This window comes from Polypterus senegalus, chromosome 15 (assembly GCF_016835505.1).
Source record: "Polypterus senegalus isolate Bchr_013 chromosome 15, ASM1683550v1, whole genome shotgun sequence".
Classification (NCBI taxonomy): Eukaryota; Metazoa; Chordata; class Cladistia; order Polypteriformes; family Polypteridae; genus Polypterus; species Polypterus senegalus.
Genome location: NC_053168.1, coordinates 45,160,848 through 45,182,650, shown reverse-complemented (window position 1 = coordinate 45,182,650; position 21,803 = coordinate 45,160,848). Strand labels below are relative to the sequence as shown.

The window sequence follows — 21,803 nt, the reverse complement described above, 5'->3', positions numbered from 1 at the left end:
CACTAATGACACCAATAACTGTGGTGTCTTCCAGAAACCTAATGATGTTATTGCCCCCATGTTTTGCTACACAGTCAGAGGTAAATAGATTATAGAGCAGTGGACTGAAGAAGCATTCTTGCAAAACACCGATATTGGAGAACAGAGTTGAGGAGTTATTTTTGCAAAACCTCAATGATTGGGGTCTATTTGTTAGGAAGACAAACACCTAGCCACAGATGTGGCTGCTCAGACCGAGGTCTCTGAGCTTTACCAAATGGCTGCAGGGCACAATGATATTGAAGGCAGAGCTATAGTCAATGAACAGCATCCTGACATAGGCACTTTCCTTTTCAGATGTCCTAGAGAAGTGTGCAGGGTAGGGGAGATGGCATCATCCAGAAATCTGTTAACGCTGGCATGTAAAATGTAGCAGGTTCAGGGTAGCAGGGATGTTGTGTTTAATGTGGATCTTGACCAGTTTCTCCAGAGACTTCATCACTACAAAGGTTAATATGCTTGGCCAATAGTCATGCAGGCAAGGTAACATTAGATTTCCTTTGGACATGTACAATAGTGGTTTTCATAAAAAAAACTGCAGCATGATAAATAAAGACAGGGACAAATTGAAGATGTCAGTGTACAACAGTGAGGGGCTGAATGGTGTATGCCTTTAGGACACAGTATGGGATGCCGTCTGGGCCACTGGCTTTGAGGGGTTTAGCCCATTTAAAGGTTTTACTCACATCAACCTATTTCACCTGCAGGACAACTCTATGTGCAGGTGGCAATGAAAACATTGTGACACCCACCAATAGAGGCAGGGGTATCTGTGGACACAGCTGGTGATTTTTGTAGGTCGTGATCATCTGTAGACCTTTCCACAGTCAATGTGGATAGTTGCCACCAAAATCATTTTCCAGCCCGCTTCCACACTCTGGTCTTTGCTGGTTTTATCGGCTTCCAAAGCTTACAGTTGTGCTTGAAAGTTTGTGAACCCTTTAGAATTTTCGATATTTCTGCATAAATATGACCTAAAACATCATCAGATTTTCACTCAAGTCCTAAAAGTAGATAAAGAGAAACCAGTTAAACAAGTGAGAGAAAAATATTATACGTGGTCATTAATTTATTAAGGAAAATGATCGAATATTACATATTTGTTAGTGGCAAAAGTATGTGAACCTTTGCTTTCAGTATCTGGTGTGACCCCCCTTTGCAGCAATAACTGCAACTAAACGTTTCTGGTAACTTTTGATCATTCCTACACACTGGCTTGGAGGACTTTTAACCCATTCCTCCGTACAGAACAGCTTCAACTTTGGGATGTTGGTGGGTTTCCTCACATTAACTGCTCGCTTCAGGTCCTTCCACAACATTTCGATTGGATTAAGGTCAGGACTTTGACTTGGCCATTCCAAAACATTAACTTTATTCTTCTTTAACCATTCTTTGGTAGAACGACTTGTGTGGTTAGGGTCGTTGTCTTGCTGCATGACCCACCTTCTCTTGAGATTCAGTTCATGGACAGATGTCCTGATATTTTCCTTTAGAATTTGCTGATATAATTCAGAATTCATTGTTCCATCAATGAAGGCAAGCCGTCCTGGCCCAGATGCAGCAAAAACAGGCCCAAACCATGATACTACCACCACCATGTTTCACAGATGGGATAAGGTTCTTATGCTGGAATGCAGTGTTTTCCTTTCTTCAAACATAACGCTTTTCATTTAAACCAAAAAGTTCTATTTTAGTCTCATCCGTCCACAAAACATTCTTCCAATAGCCTTCTGGTTTGTCCACGTGATCTTTAGCAAACTGCAGACGAGCAGCAATGTTTTTTTTGCATAGCAGTGGCTTTCTCCTTGCAACCCTGCCATGCACACCATTGTTGTTCAGTGTTCTCCTGATGGTGGACTCATGAACATGAACATTAGCCAATGTGAGAGAGGCCTTCAGTTGCTTAGAAGTTACCCTGGGGTCCTTTGTGACCTTGTCGACTATTACACGCCTTGCTCTTGGAGTAATCCTTGTTGGTCGACCACTCCTGGGGTTGGTAACAATGGTCTCCTCCATTTGTACACAATCTGTCCGACTGTGGATTGGTGGAGTCCAAACTCTTTAGAGATGGTTTTATAACCTTTTCCAGCCTGAGGAGCATCAACAACTCTTTTTCTGAGGTCCTCAGAAATCTCCTTTTTTCGTGCCATGATACACATCCACAAACATGTGTTGTGAAGAGCAGACTTTGATAGACTTTTCTTTAAATAACACAGGGTGCCCACTCACACCTGATTGTCATCCCATTGATTGAAAACACCTGACTCGAATTTCAGCTTCAAACTAACTGCTAATCCTAGAGGTTCACATACTTTTGCCACTCACAAATATGTAATATTCGATCATTTCCTCAATAAATAAATGACCAAGTATAATATTTTTGTCTCATTTGTTTAACTGGTTTCTCTTTATCTACTTTTAGGAATTGAGTGAAAATCTGATGATGTTTTAGTTCATATTTATGCAGAAATATAGAACGTTCTAAAGGGTTCACAAACTTTAAAACACAACTGTATATCTGGAGCTCCTGTAGTGTCCAGTGTCATCTGACTAAAAAGCAGCAGTTATCTCCCACAGACACATTCAAACAACACTGTTCACCCAGGGCTTCTGGTTAGGGTAGGAGCATTCAGTATGGATAAGCACACACAAGTCCATACAGGACCTGACATAATCCACCACTGAGTTAGCATATTCATCCACATTCTCAGAAGAATCTTTAAAGATGGACCAGTCAGTGAAATCCAAACAGTTCTGTAGTTTGAATTTGTGTTCCAGAGTCCAGTAATAGTGCACTGAAGTGCCTGATTATAAGCAGATAGTACTAATGCGTGGTCAAACTTGCCAAAATGTAGATGCAGGGCAGAGATGTAGGTGTTGTTAACTGTGGTGTAGCAGTAATCACATGTTCGAATGCCCCTGGTGGGGCAGGTGACGTGCTGGAGGAAACTGGAGACGACTTTCTTGAGGCTGGTTCAAGTCTCCTAATATAACGCGGACTGTTTTTTGGTGCTGACTCTCATGTTTACAAATGGCGACATATAGCTTATCTAGCAAAGTCACAGTTGGAGCTTCTGATGGAACATAAAAAGCTGTGAGTAGCACTGAGGAAAACTATTTCAGCAAATAAGAAGACCAGCACTTGATCATCAGTTTTTCTAAAACAGGGAAACAGGACCGGGAGACCACTTTCACATCAGTGCACCGGAATATGTTAACAAAAGTGCAAACACCAACTCCGTTTTTCTTGTGAGTAATTGACATGTTGCGGTAAAAGCGGTGTATAGAAAAGCCCTAGGGTTAAAAGACTGTATCTGTGGTGTTTGGCCTGAGCCAGGTCTCAGTGAAGCAGAACACGTTGCATTAATGCAAGTCCCTTTGCGAGCTGATGTACCAATGAAGTTTGTCAAAATTTTCTCTATGGGCAGGAGGTTAATCAGCAGGATGATTCAGGTGCTGCTGCAGCCTGGTCAGGATACTTGTTATTGTTTTATCTGTATGCAGAGTTACAAATAAAGACTTCAGATAGCCCCTGATACTGAGGTTTACTGAAACATTATTTCTAGTGTTCAGCAATGCTGTTCGATCATAAAAAAATAAAAATAAATAATAGTGAAAATGCACAAAGTAGGGAGAGAGCAGCTCATTGTGCATCACCCTTATTTGGTGCCATCTGGACATTTGCATTATATAAAATACAGACACAAAACTGGTTGTACATGCGTTCCTTGCATGTACCAATACTTTCAATATCACCTGTTACTAAAATAAAGCGAAATTTCATTTCAAACTCAAAAGCTTTTCTCAGAGGTACATGTATCTAACTATAAATATTTTCAACAAATATTTTCCATCTGCCCATTTCATACGATATCTTTCTAATTCAGTTAAAGCTTGTGGGGGTGCCAGTGTCTATTTCAGCAGCAAAGGATGCAAGGTGGGAACCAATGTCTAATGGATCAGCCTACTGATAGCATTCTTAACACAAAATTAATCTAACATCTAATGGCCGAACCCTTACCCAGCCCGGCCACTACACTACTAAGACTATTTCTTGGATCACCTGAGGTCTCTTCACCTTATAACAAGCCATACTCCTTACAAGTTGTACCTTTTTTCCCACACAACAAAATAACCAACAAACAGTAGACAGGAATGTAAAATCAATCACGGATATGTTTTAAATGGAAAAGACAAACAAAGATTCAATAACATAGACATGTGCACACAAAAATACCACTATCCCAATGACACCAGTGACTAACTGCTATATAAAACACAAATATACCAATATTTACATCAAACCCTCTCTTGCCACTAAACAATTAATAGAAACATGGATCACAAATACAAACACAGATTAGTTAAACACAGCAATTGAAATGTGGTGAAAAATGAGTCCAAAATAAAGTCCGGCGGTATTGATACTGGCTGTAGTGTTATTGTGCTCCTTCACGAAAACAAAATGACCTCACCGTGAAAAGTCCTGGCAATGGCTGACATGAATCCGAACCCTGGGGTTTCTTGGCTCTGGCTGTCATGATGTTGAATCGGATATTGAAAAAGCAAGCAGTGAAATGATGCAATAAATGGCAGTAAATGGGACGATGAAAACAAAATGCACTCAGCTTAGACAAAAAACAAATACTTATTATTATGTAGCCCTGCTGCAAACACACCTATCTTTGAGATATGGGATGACCATCAGAGTACCTGCTGAAAACCCATGTAGACAAGAAGAGAACAGACAAATTCCACAGAGGCAGTAGTGCCAAGACTAGAATGTAAACTTGTGAGTTTAGAGGTGTGAAAATAAAAATTTGGTTTCTGTCAATAAATGCAAATGTCAAAAACATAAAAGATTTCCTTACTGATTCTTTCTTGCCCATTGTTTTGCTATGAGAACGGGAACGTGAGATGTTGAAGAATGAGTCTTTCTTTGTTGCAGATAATGGTGGTGAAGCAGCATATTCTCTTCCACCCGGTAAACTTTCAATACTTGGAGAAGAACTGATGTTTTTTGTACTCTGCCCTAAAACACAAAGTAAAAAAGAAGACACATGTAAGCTTGTTGAATTTTAATGTCATTCATTACTAGAAAAAAATGAACATTTTAATGTACCTTTAAATATGATAACTGATAGAACACTCATCTACTGGGTGCTGTAAATATCTCAGAACTGAAAGAGTTTGCGGCCAAAGGTTCAGTAATTCACAGTACTGAATCAATTCTGGTACTACTGAGGCGCTCCATACTCTGCCCTCCTCCTGGATATCTGAAGCTTGAAGGCAACTTTGGTGTCATTTGGGTGGTATGTTCCATTGAACCCTGGACTAAATGTACTTCTGCAAGTCTTGAGCTCTACTTTAAATTTTGTTTTCTACTGCTTGTTAACTTTGTTCATTCTAATTATTAAATTGCATTATGTGTAGTATGCATTCATTTTGTAGGTCATGTTGCGTAAGTTTGTCTGTAACATACAGAATAATAATTATCGTATGACTAAATAGGTGATAAGAGGTGTTTATCATTAAACAGAAATACCTCTCAATGGGATCCACTTACAGAAAGAGTATGGACAAGATCTGTGCTTTAAAGCCTTTGGGGCACTAGCTATATTGTGACGTGTACAGGCTATCGTTAGAATTCTTACCTACATATTCAATTAGTGGTGTTTCTGTATTAAGGGCCAGTGAAGCACAGCCCTACCAGATGTTATGCAAAAAAGCGATAACCTTCCTTCCTTAATTTAACTTATATTGAAATGTTTATAACAACCCTCAACTTTAATTTCTTCAGCAATTTTTTCCTAATTATCTAGAAAAAAAAACTTTTTTGTAGTATGTGAAATATTCTTTATTCCAGGTGCTGCAAACCTTTCTCCATCTACCCTTGGGTGTTTGTGCAGATGTGTAACCTCAACTTTCCAATTTCTAGTTTTTTTGTTTTTTTTTTTTAAATCACACATTTGCACTTGGGTCCTCCCTGCGTGGAGTTTGCATGTTCTCCCGTGTCTCTGTGGGTTTCCTCCCACAGTCCAAAGACAGGCAGTTTAGATGCATTGGCGATCCTAAATTGTCCCTAGTGTGTGCTTGGTGTGTGTGTCCTGTGGTGGGCTGGTGCCCTGCCTGGGATTTGTTCCTGCCTTGTGCCCTGTGTTGGCTGGGATTGGCTCCAGCAGACCCCCCGTGACCCTGTGTTATGATATAGCGGGTTGGACGACAACTGACTGACATTTACACTTTCAGCTTGTGTTTTTTGCCCTTAAGTGTACACAGCAAAAGCCAATGATTTCAAGTAGGTACAAAAAGAAACATTGGCCTTCTTAAAATAGTAACAATAATTTGAAAAACAATAAAGCTATTCAATTTTAGGAATGCACTGGGCACAAGACACCGTGCTGATGGGGTTGAGTGGTATCGTGATCTTTACCCACTGCTGAGGCAATAAATTTGAAAACCACCAAAGACGCCTTACACTTGCTCCTTTTACTTAGTGGAAAAGAAACACAGTATGATGCCCATGTTTCAAAGAAGCACAAAGTGCTAGTGTTGAAAAAGAGGTGTTTAAAAAAATTGTTTTGTTGTGTTGTGTGCCGGCTTCATGCTCTCCAATAAACACCTCACTTCACGGTGGTTTGCACTGATACCAAGCAGCCCCAGAGACCTGTGTTTGAATCGTGCAGTGAGTTTTATTCTGGCTTGTCGTTTTTCACCTCCACATCATTGGATTCTAAACTTGTGATGCTGCTTTTTCAATTTAGATAAATATATTTTTCTGGTGGTGAGTGGCTGGATTTACATAATATTTAAAGCTGTATTCCTGCAGCTTATCAGATGGTTATGATGTCAGAGAGTATCATAATGATCTCATACCTGTCAAGTCAGACTGGGCATCAGCATGCTGTTTGATGTTATTTCTGAAGAACAGTTTGTAAACTTGGACATTTTGCTAGTCATCAGCAAATAATGGCCATTGATACATTAAAGTGAATGTTACAGAAGTCTATGCCAATAAAGGAAAATTTGTTTCTGGTCCCCCCAGTTATTTTTTGCCAGAAATACCACTGTACTCAATCAACTTGCAACATGACACCACACTTAAATCCATGAAAAAACAAATCTATTGTTAGAAGTGAGCTCTAGTCATATGGAATTCCAGAAACACAAGGCTATTTGAGAATAATCTGGATTTGTCCAGTATAATAATGTAAAGTTTGGTTCTGCTTAGCATGAACACTTTCTCTATTAAAAAAAAATCTTAATTTCCTTAACAACAGGAAAACTTTGATTGATTGAGTAATCTCCCATCTTTCCTTATTATGCATTTGACCAGGGTCCGTGGTTCAGAGTTGCACTTGGAGCTGCAACATTCTGTCAGGCTTAGAAGTTTATGGTTTTTGTTGGCAATACGTTTGTGAGTAGCACTGACTGACACACCTCGGCCAGAGCATCACAAAGGAAATGTCAACATGAATTACATCCTTTGGTCATCATTTCAAGATCTAATACCATGAATTAGTCTACAAACATTTAAACACATCATACTGCTAAAATATGCCATGGCTACAAACATGAGCGCTCACTCTGCTGACAGAGCTCTTTTACATAAACATGTGAAAGATTAAAGGAAGTAAATGTAATTAAAGACTTGATGTATAAGGATTCTGGACATATCTATATGCCCTGGGCATAAACAAATAGTATACATGAGCTATCATTTTCCTTTCTCTATTCTAAACTCACAGGGAAGAATTAAAAGTGCTATTTAGTATAGCATAAAGCTCATTTTCTAGACATGGTTTGACAGCTTGTTACAGAGAGTGACTCAAAGTTAAAACCTTTGAAAACACACACAAAGAAACCCAGACTTAATCAAAACTATATTTTATGGAATAAAGTGACTTCATTAATCAGAACTTCAAGTACAAAAAGAAAAAGCACTTGACTTGTACTGTAATATATGACAACTTAAATGAACTATGAGAGCAAAACATATTTTACACTGAACAAGCATCCAAGGATACAGCATGAAATAAATTTCCTTTCAAGGTGAAATAATATACAGTTTATATGAAATTTTCATTTGCATCCACATTTTATCTACTCTAACTCAGTAGAAGACAATATATAACAGATGTATAGCTCAGAGTCCAGGGTTCTCTCTTGCATTTTTTAACACACACACACACACACACACAACATACTGAAAAAGTTATAGTAAAAGCATTTAATCTGTGCATTCTTTCAGATTAATTTAAATTAAAAGGTGATGACAAAGGCTCAGGCAATCTGATCTACCTGTTAATATTTCAATTCATCTGATGAACACAATTTCAGATTTGAGCCGCTAACAGACTGATGTCGCTAAACTTTCTCTAAAAGTGATGTCTGAAATCTTAGAAATGACAGAAATTAAATTACCAAAAAAAAAGCAGATAAAAAGACACAACCAGATAAGGATACGTATTATCTCACACTTTGTTCACCAATGCTAAATCCTCAGGATTATTTTGTTTTTCTTTTAGACTCACTCTTTTGTTAAGACTCTCAATAGTTCATTTGTTTTATTTTCTTCACCTGTGTTCAATTAACAATGAGGTGCTAATAAAAAGGTTTGAAAAGTTGAGCAGCTAATTAGAAACCACTTGTATCCATGAGTGCTTATCATAAAGCAAATGTTTAAATAAGGTATTTAAAAAAAAAAGAAAAAATTGCGAACTGTGTGATAGAGATCCACTCTGGGTCAAAGAAAATTCTGTATATTTTTGATGACAGTAAAATACAAAATCCCAACATGTCTAAGACTCAATGCAAAGCTCAAACATGCTACATCTCATGCTAGTGGCCAGTCAAGTCACACATGCTTTCATGGAAAAATGCAAAAGTGTTGTGTTACTAGGTGTCCTACAAATGTGTAATACTGTCTTTTTTCAATGTGTAGATTGAACCAAAACAGGCAAACAGTGTAAATGGCGATTAATTGTGAAGTGAAATTTGTAGAAATGTTTCACATTTAACTTTATATCATGCAGAGAGAGGCTAAGTTAGTTTTTGTTCAATTACACTTTAAATAGGGGAGTCCAAAGTTTTACATGCAACTGTAATTTTTCTCAGTTATGTTTTTGAAACTAAAGTATTTTTGTTAAATGAACGGTGCTTTCAATAAGCCAGATGGTCACTGTGGCTGAGCTCCAGAGAACGTCTGAGGAGATGGGAGGAACTTCCAGAAGAACTACCACCAATGGAACCCCCCTACTGATATGGGCTTTATGGAATGGAATGTGGGATGGTCTGCCTGCTACTATAATGGCGCTTTTCCACTGCATAGTACGGCACGACACGGTTCAGTTCAGCTCACTTTTGGGGCGTTTTCCACTGGTAACAGTATCTGGTACCTGGTCCTTTTTTTAGTACCACCTCAGCCGAGGTTCCAAGAGCGCCGAACCGTTTCCAAAACGTGACGTGTAAACTCTGCTGGTCACTGATTGGCCGGAGAAAATCGTCATTACTGTGTCACTGGCTATTCTTTTCTTTAAAGGTACACAAACGCGGAAGTTTGTGTCGCGTCTCTCCATCGCTGGACGCAGTTTGTTGCATAAGTGGATGAATGTTTCTTCAGACATTCGAAATTCTCCAGCCACTGAGTGTTTGTAAAACCGGGAACAATCACATCCCACCACTCTGAGGCACGGTTAAATGTCCAAACAGATGGTCTGTTGCGTCGACTTTTTTGCAAAATGTGGAAGATCTGTAAAATACAGAATCAGCATTTTAATGTTACACTGGCAGTTAAGTTCATTTTATGCTTTGCAACAGTGATAAAAGTTAGCTAGTGACGTGCTTTTTTTAGATGCTTACCCTTGTGCGTCGTCGAGCTAAAGTGTTGTCGTTGTCTGCGTGTTGTTGTAAAAGTTCCACGGTGTCACGGCAGTAGAGGCGGCGCAACTATAACGACACATGAATAATCCGCCCACTCTAAAGCGGTACTAAACTGCAGTCGAAACGCAAACCGAGCCGAACTGAGCCGAACCAAGGTGAGCTGTACTGAACCGTGCTGTGCCATACTATGCAGTGGAAAAGCGCCTTAAGAGATGTCCCTTCGGTCTTAGCTTTTAAATACCGGCTAAAGACTCACTACTTCAGTTTAGCACACCCTGACTAGAGCTACTGATTAATTGTACATACTGCATTTCTGTTGTTAGTCATTAGCACTAAAACATAAGTAAGATGATAGTTGTAATTGGATATTAACCCTCACCTATTCTGTTTTTCTCTGTACTCAAATGTGGCACTCTGTGCCACGGCCCACCTGCCAAGTTGTTTTGCCTGCCTAAGGTACAGTCATCCCCGATGGAGGATCGCAGGAATCATGGGAGAGATGGGTCCTTTCATCGGATTGGCTGGCCCAGCACTGTTTCAGCTGTGGATTGGCCAAATGAAGGAGGCAGCTTGATGGATGAGGTCTCCAGGTCTCTAAACATATCCAAATCATATTATTTGATATCATCTACTATTAACCTCTGCTACGTACTTCTAAAATTTTTATTTTTTCTACTGTATTGAGGATTTGTTCTGTTCTGTGTACTGTATTGTATTGATCCCCTTCTTTTTGACACCCACTGCACGCCCAACCTACCTGGAAAGGGGTCTCTTTTTGAACTGCCTTTCCCAAGGTTTCTTCCATTTTTTTCCCTACAAGGTTTTTTTTGGGAAGTTTTTCTTGTCTTCTTAGAGAGTCAAGGCTGGGGGGCTGTCAAGAGGCAGGGTCTGTTAAAGCCCGCTGCGGCACTTCTTGTGTGATTTTGGGATATGCAAAAATAAATTGTATTGTATTGTATTTATGGCAGACTGGCCAGATGACACATGACAGCTTACCTTGAGTTTGCAAAAGGGCTCCTAAAGGACTTTCAAACAATGAAAAACAAGATTTTTTCTGGTCTGCTGAAACCAAGATTGAAATGGGGGCTCAATCCTAACTAAGTGTCATGTCTGGGGAAACCTGCACAATTCCATTTCAACAGTGGTGGCACCATCATGCTGCGGGGCTGTGTTTTTTAGTGGCACTGACTAGGAGACAAGTCAGGTAAACTGAGCAAAGTAGAGAGATATCCTTAATAGAAACCTGCTTCAAATTCCTTGGGCACAAGGTTCACATTTATACAGGATAATGACCTTAAGAACAAGCAAAGACAACACAAAAGTGGCTTAGGGTTAACTCTCAGAATTTTCTTGAGTGACCCAGACAGAGCCCAGACTTGAACCCAATCAAACATCTCCGGAGAGACCTGAAAATGGCTGTCCAACGACAGTCTCCATACAACCAGACAGAGCTTGAGAAGATCTACAGAGAAGAACGGCAGAAAACCCCCAAATCACGGTGTGCAAAGCTTGTTGCATCATTATACGTTTAAAACAAACAAGTGATAACTAATTACATCTAGATGTACATGTTTCACAGCATTATATTTGGGAGTACTAGACACAGATTTCTTTGCTATTTTTTTTCTCTCGCTATCTTTAAAGAATTCTATATACCTATGTACATGATTTCATGACACTAAGGGAGTAATGTGTTTCAAGGATAAACAGTATGCACAGCCAACCGCTATCAATTTTTTTCTTAGGGGTGAGATCAGTGGATTTACTATAGCTCTCAATATAAAATTAATTTTAAAAATGGATCTCTCAGACTCAGAAGGGCAACAATTCACTGTAAAACATTATCTGTGTACTTTCAGAATTGTTACACTATCAACAGAATTATGTTAATTGCTTAAAAGATGTGATTCAAAAACAAAATACATAAACATTAAATGCTCAAACTGTACTTATATACAAGGAAAAATAAGTTCAGAAATAAATAAATAGGCAAAGTAGGCAGGCATGCCTGGTGTGAGAAGAAATATTTCCCATGTGTTTCATGGTGTGAAATAGATTTCTAAGTGGGAAATGCAAAAATGGACTGAGTCTGTTGATGATAAATGATTCTAAACGCTTACAAATATAATGAATAGAAGTTAAGCTTTTAATGAGAATGCAGCAGTTTCATAATTACATAATTTTGGGTACTTCACACGCTTTTAAATCCTTAAAATATATTTATCATAAGGTTATATGTAATAAATGGCATCCTGGCCAGGTTTGAACAGGGATCCTTACTTAGCTGGGAGGCCAAGTGATGATGGGTAACTATTTTCTCCCCCAATACACTAGATGGTAGCATCCCTGGGTTAGGATTCCCACATAGACACCTGCATGGCATGCTGGGACCTGTAGTCCCATAGGGCAACCCTTTTGGGTTCGTGGGGTCTACCAGGATTGACAATTTCTGCCTTCAGGGACATCTGTTTGATATGGAAGTGCTTCCAGCAGGCTATGCCCTGGTATCAAAAGTGCTTGTAGGTCATAGACAAAAGAAGCTTGCCAATCTAATCCAGGTGAGTCAGAGTCGGGCCAGGTGTTGGACAACACTCGGCTGGGAAGAAAGAAGAGAAAGAGTCTGCTTGCGGAGATATGTTATATTTTGAACAGAGGAAGGTACAATGGTATATAAAAAGTAAGTGTGTACAGTATAATCATATTTATATATATTATGAATTTTGTAATAAAATACACTTTTCAGGGAGGGATAATGTTAGTACTAAGAGGAAGACATATGCTAAAGATATAGAATATGTAAAAAAAAAACCAATGAATGTTCTTGAATTTCTTGATTATGCTTTCTCCTCAAATATACAACATTTGGGGAGAAACAACATCCTTACATATATGAAAACGTAGCAAAGGCATAAACATTGATTGGTGATACCTTCCAATATGAGAAATTCCTGAACACTTGCTAGAAGGCATCATAAGCAAAGCAATTTTTACATTAACTTTTGGCCTCATCACAATTATGTAAGTGGGAGGCTCAGCCCATCTACTTTTCTTCTATTCACAGTATTTCACTTGAATTGTATTATTTTACTGTCTTGATTTCTTCTTAACCCCTCTGTCAAGAAATACTATCCCAGCCACTTTTCTTTTTTATGTATTTTTTAAATCTCTTTTTCTATATTATAATAGTGTTCAAAAGAATTTCTAGTTTGTCCTCTGCAAGATATACTTATTCTTTTGGCCCATGCTTCCCCCACATGGACTTTCAGCCAGCTCTAACCTGCCATCTGCATGATCAGTTGGTTGGCTGCTGCAGTTCTAGATTTAACTCTATCTTCACATCCTCTCCTGTCTGAAATGAATGGAAAAATTAACTGCTTCACTAGCATGGCCTTATATTCAGCTGCTGTGACATTTATCTTCTTTTTTCTTCTCTTTTGCTGTGTTATCAAAAAAACTTTGATGTGTGTTCAATCAATTTTTCAAAATAATAGTCTCTTTAATTGAGTTGTCTATCATTATCATTTTAGGTTGTGAAGAATTGTAGTGGTGAATGCAAACATCCTTGTCTTGTGGCTATGTCCACCTTTCTGCCCTAAATACTAAAGAGGATTGTACTACTGCATATTTAGAATAGAAAAGAGTAGAACAGAACTGTATTTGTCCTTGGGAAATTTGACTTTATATACTGTAGAAGCTCTTTAAGTAAATAAATATATAAATACAGAAAAATAAATACTGTACATATATATATATATATATATATATATATATATATATATATATATATATATATATATATATATATGCACACACACACATACACGCAATGGCTTGAGCACACGCCAAGATTACTAAAAAGCAGGAGAATTAAAAAGAAAAAAAAAATTCTGCCTTGGCAGTCCTAGTCCCAGTTCAGTATTATGCAGGCATATTGATATTGTGTTTTTTGACACACTACTGAATAATTTATTGGCTGAAAGTCCTCAGTGTTAGTGTGCCAGAGACAGAATGTGCAACATTGTTCATAATGGCACTCAGTTTTGTTTTGATTCTCTCCTTTGTGACAACCTCCAGGGCGTTCAGAGTGCATCCCATAACTGAGCTTGCTGATTTAATTAGCTTGTTGATTCAGTGGGTATATCTTGAAGTGATGTTACCAGCCCAGCACACCATAGTATAGAAAATTGCCCTGGCCATTACAGAGTTATAGAAGATGTAAAGGATGTCACTTCCCACATTAAAAGAACACAGTTTCCTCAGGGAAAAAGAGCCTGCTCTACCCCTTCTTGTATAGCTTCTCTATGTTATGAGAGTAGTCCAACCTGTCATTAACACCTTAAATCGCTTCTTAAAACCGTTCAAACCTCTCCGCCAGCGTCATTTGTTAATCTAAATGTGCTGATAAAAGAAAAGCTGCAAGTAGCCGGCTATTCCATCCCCCACCGACTTAGAACGTGTACAAACTTCTCCCAGCTCATGCCTTGATTGATTTTTTGGGAGTGAAGTGGAGTTTTAGAGTGGAAATAATAGATCGTTGTTTGGAACACACGCATTTCATGTCTGTTCTGTTTCTACAGTAATCTGTGTAAACACATTGTTAAAACAGAAACATTTTTTATATTCTACTAGTAGATGACAAAATGTAGGCATAAACTATATAATGTATGAAGCCTGAAGTATCACACAAATACTTTCACAAAAGCTACAAATCTAACACAGCAATTGCGCTTTTATTTAAAAATATAACTGCAGAAACAAAAAGCTGCCTTAACATGCGACATTGACACTCATTTATTATGATTGCCTCTGTAGCACAATAGAATCAGCCGCCGACTGGGAACAAAAAGTCGTGAGTTCGATCCTGCACCTCTCTGTTTTGAGAAGTAAACTGCTCTTAGTCTTACTATTTTAGAATAAAAACATACATTTGATTTCAGTCTGTAACAGCCGGAGTAATTTATGATACTTGTAAAGGTTAGCTTTGGTTTTTTTTTAGTCAGTTTTATTATCTCAGCCGCGTTCACGAGCCCAAACACACCCCACCCCCACATCTGATACTGCTGTTTTCACATAGACACGCTGTAACAGAGTTAAACTCGGCTCCCTTCTACATCGGAACAAGAATGCACATACCATTGCTTGCATACTAAAGTGTCAGCAGGCACTTTTCGTGGCATTACACACAGTTTTGAGCATGCCCTCTGCACACTACTTGTGACTTTAGGCTTTAGGAACTAAGTAAATTAATAAAGGTAAATCGTGTCATAAAATGATTTCTTCAAAATGTCACCTATATTTGTCTCTTTCTTTTTTTAAAATGTGCGTTGATCACCGCCAGCATGTTGTAGCATACAGCATCTGGCTACCTGCATGTACTTGCATGCACTGAATAAGAGACAAATATACAGTCAGACTGAGAGAATCAGATTGAAAAAAAGCAAACATTTAGAAATGTCATATTTTACAGCTGATCAGACGCTGTTTGTTTTCAAATAATATTGCATTTGTGCGATGATGTTTTCACATATATTGTCTCTTTCTTTCAGGTGTGTAATAGAAACCACAGCATAGAGAGAAATGCAACATTATTTGAAAACGAACAGCGTTATTTATTTGGCATGGACATGCTCAAAAAATACATGTGTAATGCCACAAAAAATGCATGCAGACATGTCCGTGCCAAATAAATAACATTCAACGTCACAAGTCACAAGTAGTGTGCAGAGGGCATGCTCAAAACTGTGTGTAATGCCACGAAAAGTGCCTGCTGAGACTTTAGTATGCAAGCAATGGTATGTGCATTCTTGCTCCGATGTAGAAGGGAGCCGAGTTTACCTCTGTTACAGCACGTCTATGTGAAAACAGCAGTATCAGATGCGGGGGTGGGGTGTTTGGGCTCATGAACGCGGCTGAGATAATAAAACTGACTAAAAAAAACAAAAAAACAAAGCTAACCTTTACAAGTATCATAAATTACACTGGCTGTTACAGACTGAAATCAAATGTATGTTTTTATTCTAAAATAGTAAGACTAAGAGCAGTTTACTTCTCAAAACGGAGAGGCACAGGATCGAACTTGCGACCTTTTGATTCCCAGTCGGTAGCTGAGTCAATTGCGCCACGGAGGAAGTCATAATAAACATTTGTCAAAGTCACATGTTAAGGCAGCTTTTTGTTTCTGCAGTTATATTTTTGAATAAAAGCGGCATTGTTGTGTTAGATTTGTACCGTCTGTGAAAATATTTCTTTTGATATTTGGACTTCAGGCTTCATACATTATATACTTTATGCCTACATTTTGTCATCTACTACTAGAATATAAAAAACGTTTCTGTTTTAACAATGTGTTTACACAGATTACTGTAGAAACAGAACAGACATGAAATGCGTATGTTCCAAACAACGATCTATTATTTCCACACTAAAACTCCACTTCACTCCCAAAAAATCAATCAAGGCATGAGCTGGTAGAAGTTTGTACACGTTCTAAGTCGGTGGGGTTTGGAATAGCCGGCTGCTTTGCAGCCTGATTTTTATCAGCACATTTAGATGACAAAAGACGCTGGTGGAGAGCTGTGAACAATTTTAAGAAGCGATTTAAGGTGGGACGGATTTACGAGTTTTTTCGTAGCTCTGGTAATTCTAGTGTTAATGTAGACCCCAAAATACTTGTAGGAGTGGACCACCTATAGATCCACTCCGTGTACAGTGTCCTGACATAGAAACTCTTTAGTGCAGCAAAAGTTAATAACTAGTTCCTTGGTTCAGCTGATGTTAAGATGCAGATAATGCTTTCTGCAGCAAGAAACAAAGCCCTCCACCTGACACATATTCTTGGTCTCATCCCCTTTATCAATACATCCCATCAGTGCAGAATCATTTGAGAATTTCTGCAAGTGATATGACCTGGTGTTATATTTATAGTTTGAGGTGTATAAAGTAAAGAGAAAAGGAGACAGGACTGTTACTTGCGATGCTCCAGTGTTGCTCACATCTGTATCAGAACCACAGTCCTTGAGTCTCAAAAACTGCAGTCTGTCTAGCAGATAGTCCATTATCCAGGACTCCATAGGCTCATCCACCTGCATATCTCTACCCTTTAACAGTGATGGCTGGACGGTACTGAAGGCACTGGAGAAATCAAAAAACATAATCTTCAAAGTGCTATCAGCTTTTCCAGCTAAGAATAAGCCATTTGGAGCAGATAGATAATTTCTTAGTAACTAATTTTGTGTCTGTTCAATCCATTCTAGTCTCATAAGTTCTTCTGTTGCCTTCATTGTGGTGTACCCTAATTTTATTTCGTCAAAGCAAAAATATATGATGATAATAAAAGACAGTATACAAATAATTCCTTGTTGAGCTTCTCCCTTACACTGCTTTTCCTAAGGAAAACTGCACTTTACCAGTAAAACTAGCATGTCTTTCCCTATAATATTTTTGGCAGTGTTATGGTCAAGGCAGGGTTCCTCCCCTAGCTTATGCTGTTCACTTTTTTATTATTGTTCATCATTTTTCACCATTTTTATAACACTGTTCTGTACATTTATGTTTTGTTTAGTTACATACTTCCTGTTCAATTTACCCTATTATGTTATCATGTAGTCCTCCCATATTCTTTGTACTTCATGGGTCGATTCCCCAGGAGGCAGGGCCACCCTTCTATCACTGAGAAGGGACTGCTCCCAGTCCTGTAAAGGCAGGCTACACAATGAAGTCCTCGTGGAGTTGGTTTCTGATTGAGAGTTTTATTTTTCTCCTTGTATTTCTGGCTAACTTTGCTTCTGAATTAAGAGTTTTGTTTAATAATTGTGGTTTGGATTTGATGTTTACTGGATTGCCTGTTTGATGGTGACCATGAAATGACAATCACACCTTTTACACTTCGCTCCCTACACAGAGCAATTTTGCATGTTTTTCTTTTCAAGTTTAAACTTTCATTTCCACAAACAATTTAGGACACATTTCTGTATTTTACTTTTCTAAATGCAAATTAAAAATATTAAAGAAGTGTTCACATATATATTCATAAAGTCTCCATAGGACATTCTTTTGGAAAGCCAAGGTAAAGTGCAAGGTTGTGCATTGTCAATACCATAGAATAAAACAGAAACTTCAGAAGGGGCTCAGGAAGAAAACATATAAATTAACTTGACAGGTTACAAGGTCATACCAAAACACTTTAATGAAATTAATACAGGTAGAGGTAAGACTTTATTAAACCTGCTCGATGCAACTAAGGGCCACAGGGGGCAGGAGGCTAAACTGGCAACAATGAGTGCACAGCATCTGGACAGTCTGTTGTAGAACCGATTCCCTCACATTCTCACACTAGGCCAATACACGTACCAATTACCCTAACCTGCAATTCTTTGGGGATATGGGACACAAACTTGTGTGGCTAGAAGAAGCACAAGGAGTTGAGGGAGCATGCACACTCCACATAGAAAATGTCCAGCTGAAGATACTGAATCCATGAGGCGTAAGTGCTAACTGGTGTGCCACTGCGCCAGTGAAAGTCAAAAAGAGTTATATATCTTACAGTAGGAAACAAATATTAAATGAATAACATTTTCAGCAGTTACTCAGTTACTACTGATTAATTCATTATTATTTCTAAATTTAGGAGTTATTTTGCTGTTGGTGATACAAATGCAATCCACCCATCCATTTTCCAACCTGCAGAATCCAAACACAGGGTCACGGGGGTCTGATGGAGCCAATCCCAGCCAACACGGGGCACAAGGCAGGAACCAATCCCAGGCAGGGTGCCAACCCACCGCAGGACACACACAAACACACCCAGACACCAAGCACACACTAGGGCCAATTTAGAATCGCCAATCCACCTAACCTGCATGTCTTTGGACCGTGGGAGGAAACCGGAGCGCCCGGAGGAAACCCACGCAAACACGGGGAGAACACGCAAACTCCACGCAGGGAGGACCCGGGAAGCGAACCCGGGTCTCCTAACTGCGAGGTAGCAGCGCTACCACTGTGCCACCGTGCCGCCCCAAATGCAATCCAGTAAAATCAATTAACACATAACAGAGTACAAATTGAGAAGATAATTCTTTTTTAAACATTCTTTTTAAGTCTTTCAGATGTATCTATTAATTTATTCAGTCTAGTATTAGTAGACTGCATTGCAGAAAAAACTCCAAAATACACTTATTTGTACTGGGACAATTATAACTTGCTAACAAACTTGATGGCATATCTTTAGCATGTGGGTGGAAACCCACAAAAACTCAGGGAGAAAATATAAACTCCTGACAGAAGGCACCAATGACCATGAGCTGTCAATGTACGACTATATGTTCACCATACCACCCTTAATTAAATATTACATTTCAGAGACTGCTTCATAATATCAGATGTTATTATTAAACTAAGACAGCATATCTTAAATGGACATACTGTATGAATAAATATCTGGTAAAATTATATTGATGCAGACTAATTATGAAAAAAAAATAAGATGCTGTTAAAATTACCACATTCTTCAGGTTGAAACCACTAATTTAGGCATTACAACCCCAAGCACAGTGCTTGAATACTTAACTATTTTACTAAATCCAATTCCACAGATCAATCGTGAGGCAGGGCATATTATCAATTTTTCTTTTATCTTCATATTATTAAAAATAGTTAACACGGTGAATTCTGTGTTGAATTCAATGTTGAAGAGACACACATATCATGAGAGTAAGGAGCAAATCAACCAGAAAAGAAGATAAACAAACAACTAAATTCAATGAAGCACAGCTACATGAAATAACACCACAGCCATCTAGTGGCGAAACGCTCCTATTACATGCATGAATAAGATGATTTCATGAACACTCTGCACCCAGCAGAATGAAAGAACAAACACATGGTAATACAGCAGTCAAGGAAGACCAGGGGTTGCCATGGCAGCTGTTACCTTGGATGTCAGTTACAGTCTGGACAGGAACAGAGACTTGAGCATCACCACCTGTAAATACATCTGGCAAACAAAAAAGCTTATATTTAATAAAGAAAAGGCTGGCATTGTATCAAAGTAAACAGTTCTTGTTTTACTTAAATTGTAAGATGTCAACATCATTTTTACATGAGAAATCCTATCAACAGTGGTAAAAACAGAGCAGTATATTGATGATCAGCATCTAGGTGAAACTGCTGACAGGACGGGGTGTCAAGATAGTCTAAACATTATACTTAAAGATGTATTTTTAATTTATCACACATTTACATATATACGACACAACTAAATAAATGTAAGTAGTTTAATATTAACAAGAATATATGCACAGCTAATCAAAAACAGTACAAATTATCTAGAAAGTATAAACTTTTTTTAATCCAGAAAAAATATTTTTGCTGAAAGTGTCCTAATACTACTACTTCTACTACTATTTGTGTTTAGACCAAAGTGTGTGTGTGAATTATTTCCTCCTGGGGACAAGTTCGTTCATTCATTCTCTTTCTTTTTTTCTATCAATCACAAGTTCTACAGTTTTGAATAGAACAAGTATCATCATATGATGCTCATCAAAGTCTTTTTGTAATAACCATTAGATTGATTGCTTGTCCCCACAGAACTATTACCTCTTAAAAGTAGCATGTCACATGCTGGTATATAATGTGCTATTGCTGTATCCCATATGATTATACTGTGGACAGAAAAAACAAACCCCACGCAAATATCTAGCATGTCACAGTGGGGAAAGGAGCTTCTTACAGCTGACTTCATAAGCTGATATAACACAGTGATTTCAAGTCAGGACTTTTTAGTGCTAATTTAGTAGCACTATTTTGGAGTAAATGGAGCACTGGGTACTTCAAGACAGGGGAAGTAATTTTCCTAAAGCTACCAAAAAGAAAAAAAAAAGCATGACCTGGCCAGGAGCAGTTGTGGCTCTGCTTTATTAAGAGAAGTATATTCAACCCAGGAGTAATTTTGAATGCCTGGAAATTAAATAGGCAACTGACCCCGAAGGCTTCAAGGGGTGTAGGTTGGAAAGAAGCCAAGAAAGACAAAAAAAAAAGGCATATCATAAAGACAGCCAAATGTCCCCACTGATTTATCAGAATGTGTTGACAGCAAAGCACTTTTATGGACACTTGTTACCACTTTAAAAGAACTTGGCACATTGCACTATTCCACAGGCTTAATCCAGGCTGGAGTCTGTCCTCAAAGTGATAAATGCAGAAGATGAAGTAACCATGACAGTGTGCCACTGGACCAGTTTTGAGTCACCAGTTAATCTAACGTGTATAAATCTGAGAGACAGCATTGTGACCCTTTTAACTACCTTGGCTTTCCCAAACGGCTTACATATAGTATTAATTATAATATTAATTTTACCACTCTCTTGTTAAGTTTTGGGTTTGTTAAAATGATACAATAGTACCCTCAAATGTACACACGCAAACACCCATATCTCCCACCCACACAAAGGAAACAGTGTCCAGACTGTACTGAAATTTTAGCTTGTCAAATATATTTCAACTTTAATTTTGTAGACACCAATATTTAAGTGAAAAAGAAATGTACATTTTTTAAGGAAAAATGGTTAGAAAATGATCTTAGATGCATAGGTATTAACTATTACTGTTATGGAAGTCTCTTGTTTACAACAGTATGTCTGATTGATTAGGTATTAATCAATTTAGTACCACAAGGTTTGGCAATTGTACCCCTAAATTTATGTGCAGAATAGTTCAAGACCAAATTAAGTAATAAATAAACACACTGATTGCTTTTAGGAAAATAATTTAAAAAAAATATCTAGTGTCGTAGAGACATAAGTGTGTAAAGTGACCAATAATTGGAGTTGTGGCTCTATTCAGATTTTACCAATAACGTTTAAAATCGTGCATTAAGTTAATTTGCC

At 38.2% G+C, this 21,803-nt stretch overlaps 1 protein-coding gene across 5 annotated transcripts in view; it reads right to left on the bottom strand.

Annotated features, from left to right (window-relative positions):
• tbc1d5 (TBC1 domain family, member 5) overlaps window positions 1–21,803 on the bottom strand; it is a 483,468-nt gene that overhangs the window by 29,328 nt on the left and 432,337 nt on the right. For 4 of the 5 annotated variants that reach the window (XM_039737608.1, XM_039737610.1, XM_039737611.1 and 1 more), the window contains 2 exons: window positions 19,850–19,912; window positions 4,911–5,071 (listed from right to left, as the gene is read on the bottom strand). In XM_039737608.1, the coding sequence (XP_039593542.1) occupies window positions 4,911–5,071; window positions 19,850–19,912 (224 nt within the window). The remainder of the gene's footprint in view (window positions 1–4,910; window positions 5,072–19,849; window positions 19,913–21,803) is intronic. The other variant, XM_039737613.1, reaches the window with a different exon arrangement.